Raw genomic sequence first — 7,496 nt, 5'->3', positions numbered from 1 at the left:
GGGGCGGGGGTGTGGGGGGGTCGGACGCGGGGTGCAGCGGACTGAGGGGTCTCGGTCCCCTGGCATCGACTTCTCGGGCAACAGACACAGTCTTTCAGACTTTCTGTCTGGGACATTCTTGGGATTTGGGGTAGGGGGGCGGGGAGGGCCGAGCGAGGGGCCCCCCGGGGTGTCTGCACACCCCCCCCCACGCACCGATCCCCACCAGACACCCTTTTGGAGTCTGGGAAGCCAAGTTCCCAAGCGCCCCCCCCAGACACCTGGGGGGCCCCTCATCCTGTGACCCGGGGAATGGGGGCCCCTGCTGCGAGGGTGCGCCCGGGATTGCGCAAGCCCCCCCCCCTCCGCCCTGGGCCTGGGCCCTCCCTGGGCTGCGTTTGCCCAGGCCCAGCCTCTTCTTTCCTGTGTGTGTGTGTGTGTGTGTGTGTGCACGCACGCACGTATACACACATGTGTATATGTCCTGGGTTTTGAACTCAGGGCCTGGGCCCTGTCCCAGAGCTGCTTTTGTCCAAGGCTAGAGCTCTACTCACTAGAGACACAGCCCCACTTCCAGCTTTTTTGGGTAGTTTTAGTAGAGATAAGAGTCTCCTGGACTTTCCTGCCCAACTGGCCTTGAACTGTGACCTTCAGATCTCAGCTTCCTGATTAGCTGGGTTTCCAGGCCTGAGTCACCAGCGACTGAGCTCCCAGTCTCTTTGTCTTTATACCTGAGTCAGAGTCTGGCTGTGTGGGCCAAGCAAGCCCCAAACTCCGGATCCTCTGGAGCCTCCCTGTGCTGGAGTCACAGGTGTGGCCACTAGGCCCAGCTCCCAAAGTCCAATCTGTGTGTGTGTGTGTGCACGTGTGTGTGCACGCGTGTGCACAAGCATGCGCTGGTCCTTCAAGGCTAGCACTCCACCACTTGAACCACTGCTCCACTTCCGGCTCTTTTGTAGTTTATTGGAGATCAGAGTCTTACGGACTTTCCTACCTTGGCTGGCTTTGAACCGGGATCCTCAGATCTCAGCCTCCTGTGTAGATAGCTCCTCTGTAGCTGGTGGGCATCAGGAGAGCCAACCCTGTCCATAAGCTGAATCTGGGGCTGCATTGTCCACTGTCCTCTGCCCACATCCAGTCAGGGGTCAGCACAGAGAAGGTGACCAGATTGTTCTCAATGGTGTTACTTTCCACTTGTTGACGGTTTTTGTTTATGGTTGGTTGTGGGTCTTGAACTCTGGGCTTGGGCGCTGTCCCTCAGCTCTTCACCTCAAGGCTAGCGCTCTACCACTTGAGCCACAGGGCCATTTCCAATTTTCGGGTGGTTTATTGGAGAGAAGAGTCTCACGGTCTTTCCTGCCCAGGCTGGCTGTGAACTGCACTCCTCAGATCTCAGCCTCCTGAGTAGCTAGGATTACAAGTGTGAGCCTTGTTGGCTTTTGGTAAAAAGCAGGAAACCTCTCTGCAGATTCCTGCCAGAGTGGTGGGGTGAGCTCCCTCCATTTGTTTAGTTATTTGCAGTATTGGGGTTTGAACTTGAACTCAGGGCCTTGCCCTTGCTGGGGCAGGTGCTCTACCATTCAAGTCTCGCCCCCAGTTCTTCCTGCTTTAGGTTATATTTCAAAGTTCTGCCTTGGGGCCAACCTTGGCCTGTTTGTCTTCCTGCCTATGCCTCCTGCTGCTTAGCTGGAATTACAGAAATGTACCACCATGCCCAGTCTATGTGTTTGTTGTTTGTTTTTGTTTTTATGTCGGTTGTGGGGCTTGAACTCTGGGCCTGGGCGCTGTCCCTCAGCTCTTCAGCTCAAGGCGAGCGCTCTACCACTTGAGTCACAGCACCACTTCTGGTTTTCTGGTGGTTTATTGGAAATAAGAGTTTCATGGACTTTCCTGCCCGGGCTGGCTTTGAACCTCGATCCTCAGATCTTAGCCTCCTGAGTAGCTAGGATGATAGGCAGGCGTGAGCTACCAGTGCCCGGCTCAACCTATGTGTTGAATGGAGTCTTGTTGACTTTTTTTTGGGGGGGGGGTTCCTGGCCACAAACTGTGATCCTCTATATCTGTCTCCCACCTAGCTGGGATTGCAGGCATGAGCCACCAAGCCTTTCATTCCTCCTAACTCAGCTAATGTATATTGACTCCCCTCATCTCGGGGATGTGGTCAAGACCTTCCCCCCTCACCAGCCCTTAACCTCACAGACTTGCAAAGCCAGGCTGAGAACCCCACCCTGATTCCTGAGCCCCACATCCACTCCCTGAAGGCCCCTGTGATCTGCTCAGCCACATTACAATTCCCTGGGCGGCCAGCCTCCAGGCAGAGGCCAGAGCCACCTTTAGCCCATTTTTCTCAGGTGAGCCAGCGGGGGAGGGGAGGGGAGGGCAGATGCTGGGCAGATATCACCCCTTCCCCCCCCCCCAACTGCTGGGCCTGGGACCTAGGCCCATGCTTGAATTCACTCACATTGAGCCACACTCCAGTCCTGAGCTAGCTTGTTTGCTTTCTTCCTTTCTTTGAACTCTGGGCCTGGGTGCTGGCCCTGTGCTCTTCAGCTCAAGTCAAGTCAAGTGCTCTACCACCTGAGCCACAGCGCCACTTCTGGTGGTTCATTGGAGATAAGTCTCATGGACTTTCCTGCCCTGGCTGGCTCTGAACTGCGATCCTCAGATCTCAGCCTCCTGAGTAGCTAGGATGACAGGTGTGAGCCACTGGTGCCTGACCTCACTAACTTTTTGTCTGGGCTGACCTCAAACCGAAATCCTTTCTGCCTCCTCTTCCCGCCCCCACCCAGTAGCTGGAATCATAGGTATGAGCTATAGCACCTGAAACTTAGGCTTTTTATTATTATTATTGTTGTTGTTGTTATTACTACTTCTCTGGTTCTGGGGTTTGAACTCAGGGCCTGAGCATTAACCTTGAGCCTTTTGTGTGATTAAGGCTTATGGACTTTCCTGCCTGGGCTGGCTTTGAACCTTGATCCTCAGATCTCAGCCTTCTGAGTAGCTAGGATGACAGGCGTGAGCCACCAGCACCGGGCTTATTTTTTTGTTTTTTTTTTTTTTGGGTCCTGTCGTGGGGCCTGAACTCTGGGCCTGGGCACTGTCCCTCAGCTCTTCAGCTCAAGGCTAGCGCTCTACCACTTGAGCCACAGCGCCACTTCCAGCTTTTTTCTTTTTTCTTATGTGGTGCTGAGGAATCGAACCCAGGGCCTCATGCATGCAAGGCAAGCGCTCTACCACTGAGCCACCTTCCCAGCCCATTTTTTTGTTTTTTTGAACAGGTAATATTATCAGTCTCCAAAGTCAAAAGTCTCCCCTGAGCCAGTCACCTGTGGCTCACACCTGTCATCCTAGCTACTCAGGAGGCTGAGAGCTGAGGATCACACTTCAAAGCCAGCCCAGGCAGGAAAGTCCATGACAGTTTTATCTCCAATAAACCACCAGGAAACTGGAAGTGGCACTGTGGCTCAAGTGGTAGAGTGCTCACCTTGAACTGAAATGCTCAGGGACAGCTTCCAGGCCTAGAGTTCAATACTTATGACCAACAACAACAACAACAAAAGTCTCCTCCCTCAGCTTCACCGGCTCGCTGCCCCTTCTCCCTGGAAGGCAGTGGCCATTAAGTTTCTCTGTCTGTAACTTCTGCTCTCTGAAGAGGACTTTTCTTTTTGTCTTCTTCTTTGGTCTCTGGACTACATCTTGGCCCCTGTCAATTGGGTAGTGGAGGAATTCTTCAGCCGCTGCCCAAGGGACCTGCGCTGCTTCCCCTCCGTGACCTTCTGCTGGGCTCCCAGCTGCCCATGACAGAAGGACACGCCTCTGCCCTCCCTCCCCCTCCCCCGCCCCCTCCCCCACCACGGCGGCTCTGGGCTCTTCTAGATCTGAGGTTTCTAGGTGAAAGGAAAGAGTACTGAAAGCCGGGCCAGGTGGCTCACTCCTGTCGATCCTAGCCACCCTGCAAACTGAGACCTAGGGATCGCAGTTCAAAGCCAGCCTGGGCAGGAATGTCCATGAGACTCTTATCAACAATGAATAACATCCCCCTCTGCCCCCCTAAAAAAAGCCAGAAGTGGAGCTGTAGCTCAAATGGGAGAGTGCTATCCTTGAGTGTAAAAGCTCAGGGACAGCGCCCTGGCCTTGAGTTCAAACCCCGGGATAGGCACGAGAGAGAGAGAGAGAGAGGAAATATAGTTCCCAGGCAGTGACCTCAACCTGTCCTCCAGGGTGCTTGGCCTGGCCACCAGTGACCCTTTGCTGGGCGGAGCTGGGCAGAGAGCAGGTTCGAGCCCCAGCGCGGGCCTAGACTCAGCCCTGAGGGCGGTGTCGGGTCAGGCTGGCCTCCCACTGCTCTCCATCCACAGTGCCTGCCGCGGACATCATGTCTAGGGCCGAGTCACCCAAGACTGAGACAGCGTGGGCTGAGGCGGACACCCACATCCACGTCCACACCCACGAGACAGAGGATGAGCTGATGCCACAGGTGGACGCCCACGTCCACCCCCACGCCCACCCCCACATCCACGCCCACCCCCACATCCACGCCCACCCCTACCCCCACATCCACGCCCACGTCCATGCCCACGCCCACTTACCAGAGCAGGAGCTGGTACCACAGATGCACGCCCACACCCACACCCACGTGACGGAGGAGGAGCCAGCCCTGCAGGCGGACGCCAGCACCCAGGGGATGGAGGAGCCGGTACCCCAGGTGAGCGGTCGGGATTCCCACGTGCGTCCCTGAGAGGACCTCAGGGAGGGGCCCGAGCCCGTGGAGGAGGCTGGCTGCATGGGCACAAGTCAGAAGATGAGCAAAAAAAAAAAGAGCAGACCTGAACGGTTTGCTGCCAACCATCACCAGCCACCTGTGCGGCCCACGGCCGCAATCCCAGCTTCTCAGGAGGCTGAGTGAGATCTGAGGATTCATGTTTAAAGCCGGTCAGGGATGTATGTACGTGTGTGCCAGTCCTGGGGCTTGAACTCAGGACCTGGGTGCTGTCCCTGAGCTGCTTTGGCTCCAGGCTACCTCTTGAGCCACAGCATCACTTCTGACTTTTTCTGTGTATGTGGAATCGGACCCAGGGCTTCATACATGCTAGGCAAGCACTGTACCACTAAGCCACATTTCCAGCCCCCTAAGCTTTTTTGCTCAAGGCTGGTGCTCTATCACTTGAACCACAACTCCACACTTGTTTGGTTGTTCATGGAAGATATGAGCCTCATGGACTTTTCCTGCCGAGGCTGGCTTTGCACTCTGATCCTCAGATCTCAGCCTCCTGAGTAGCTGGGATTATAGGCGTGAGCCACCAGCAGTGAGCTTTAGTGTGGTTTTGATTTTCATTTCCCTTATGGCTCATGCTGCGGACTTTCTCTTCCTCTACCAGCTCTAGCCATTTGTATCCCTTCTTCTACAAACCCTCCAGTTGATTTGCTCTCTTATTAACTGGATTATTTATTATTCTGTGGTTCAACTTTCTGGAGCTCTTTAATCTGGACATGAATACCCTGTCCCAAGGGAGAGCTGGCTGCAAGACAGGAGAAGTCTAGCTCTGCCCAGGGTAGTATGATTTGTTGGGGTTCAGCTGAAGTCTCTCTCCTCCCCTCAGCCCCAGGAGGAGAGGAGGTGGGAGCTGGGGAAGTTGAAATGGGATGTGAGATTCTCACTGGGCAGAGCTTGGCCAGATCCCAAATTGAGGCCGTGGTGGTCAGGCCGTTGCTTCAAATCAGAGCCTGCCATTTAACCAGACCCACAGAGGACCTGGGGGACCCCAGCGGTTGAGCCACACTCGCGTGGAGACATCAGCTACCTCGCCCTCTTTCTAAAGCCCTCTCCATGCCCCACTTTACCCTATCCACTCTTGTCCTCTTCCCCTCTTCAAATACAGCCCACTGCTGACCCCAGGGCCTTTGCAATTGCTGTTGTCACTGTGTACGGCTGTAGCTAGTAGAGCCCCCTGTGAAAATTGGGTTATCTGCCCTGTCCACCGTGGAAACCAGGGGCCCTGTGTGGCTGCTGAGCACCAGGAAACTGGCCAGGTGTGACTAGAGAATAGAATGGACAGTAGAGCCTGGTGTAGTGGCTCACTCCTGTAACCCCAGCGACTCAGAGGCCTGAGAGCTGAGGCTCATGATCTGAAGCCAGTCCAGGCTGGAAAGTTTGTGGGCCTACCCAAAAGCCAGAAGTGGAGCTGTGGCGTCAAGTGGTAGAGCTGTAGCCTGGAGCAAAAGAGCTCAGGGACAGAGCCCAGGCTCTGAGTTCGAGACCCAAGACCAACAAAAATAGATAGATAGATACCAGACATGATAGTGTATGAATTGTGTCTCAATGAAACTATTAGCAACGAATAGAAACAAATAGCAACAACAAAAACAAGCAGAAGGTGGGTGAGATTTGGCTGGTGAGCTAGCATCTGCAGGTGCCCCTCATGTTGGGCCCAGAGCACTATGAGAAGGGTGTGTGTTGTGGGGTGTCTCCTGAGTCTCACCCCTGCCTTGCACAGATCCAGGTTAAGTCCCTGCTCACAGTAGCATGCCCCAGGAAGCACACAGCATCCTGAAGTTTGGGCCTAGTCTCTGTCTCTATGCTCCAGGCCTGGCTGACCTGCCCTGCTCTTGCCCCGCCCCTCCCTCTTGCCCCGCCCCTCCCTCTTGCCCCGCCCCTCCCTCTTGCCCCGCCCATCCCTCTTGCCCCGCCCATCCCTCTTGCCCCGCCCATCCCTCCCCCCCCCTCAGCCTGGCGTGGTGGACCGCGTGGCAGCCATGCCGCTCATCAGCTCCACCTGCAACATGGTGTCCGCCGCCTACACCTCCACCAAGGAGAGCCACCCCAACGTCAGGGCCGTGTGCGACATGGCGGAGAAAGGCATCAGGACGTTCACGGAGGCTGCGGTCAGCGGGGCCCAACCCATCCTGTCCAAGCTGGAGCCCCAGAGTGAGTGGCCCACACAAGCCCGTGGGGGGGAGCTCTCTCCTGGCTGTCCGGCCGGGGTGATTGAGACGGTGACCACTCTTATCTCTGCTTCCTCCCGTCCCCTCCCTCGTAGTCACCTCGGCCAGCGAATATGCCCACCGCGGCCTAGACCGCTTGCAGACAGTGCCTATCCTGCAGCAGACCTCAGACAAGGTAAAGAACGGCCAGGCGGCCGGGGCTCAGTGAGGTCACCTGGGTATGGGGTCTGTAGGTCGCAGCATAATCAGATGAGACAAGCAAGCAAGAACCTTCATTCTAGGGAGACAGGGGAGGCAACCTGAATATACCACCCTTCTGTATCTGGCCCCAGGACCTTTGCACATACTGTTTCACCATGGATCAATTTCTTTTTTTCTTTTCTTTTCTTTTCTTTTTTGTCAGTTGTGGGGCCTGAATTCTGGGCCTGGGCACTGTCCCTCAGCTCTTCAGCTCAAGGCTAGCACTCTACCATCTGAATGTCAGCCCCACTTCTGGCTTTTTCTGCTTATGTGGTGCTGAGGAATCGAACCCAGGGCCTCATGCATGCAAGGCAAGCACTCTACCACTGAGCCAC

General features: G+C 55.6%; 1 protein-coding gene across 1 annotated transcript in view; it reads left to right on the top strand.

The window, feature by feature from the left end:
• The window catches only part of Plin3 (perilipin 3), a 19,540-nt gene that overhangs the window by 116 nt on the left and 11,928 nt on the right, over nt 1–7,496 (top strand). Inside the window, exons 2-4 of the mRNA XM_013022653.1 lie at nt 4,338–4,684; nt 6,706–6,904; nt 7,017–7,096. Of these exons, the coding sequence (XP_012878107.1) occupies nt 4,355–4,684; nt 6,706–6,904; nt 7,017–7,096 (609 nt within the window). The 5' untranslated portion in view covers nt 4,338–4,354. The remainder of the gene's footprint in view (nt 1–4,337; nt 4,685–6,705; nt 6,905–7,016; nt 7,097–7,496) is intronic.

Source organism: Dipodomys ordii, unplaced genomic scaffold (genome assembly GCF_000151885.1).
Source record: "Dipodomys ordii isolate 6190 unplaced genomic scaffold, Dord_2.0 Scaffold64, whole genome shotgun sequence".
Taxonomy (NCBI): Eukaryota; Metazoa; Chordata; class Mammalia; order Rodentia; family Heteromyidae; genus Dipodomys; species Dipodomys ordii.
Note: the sequence above shows the minus strand (reverse complement) of the source record. Positions and strands in the feature narration are given on the sequence as shown.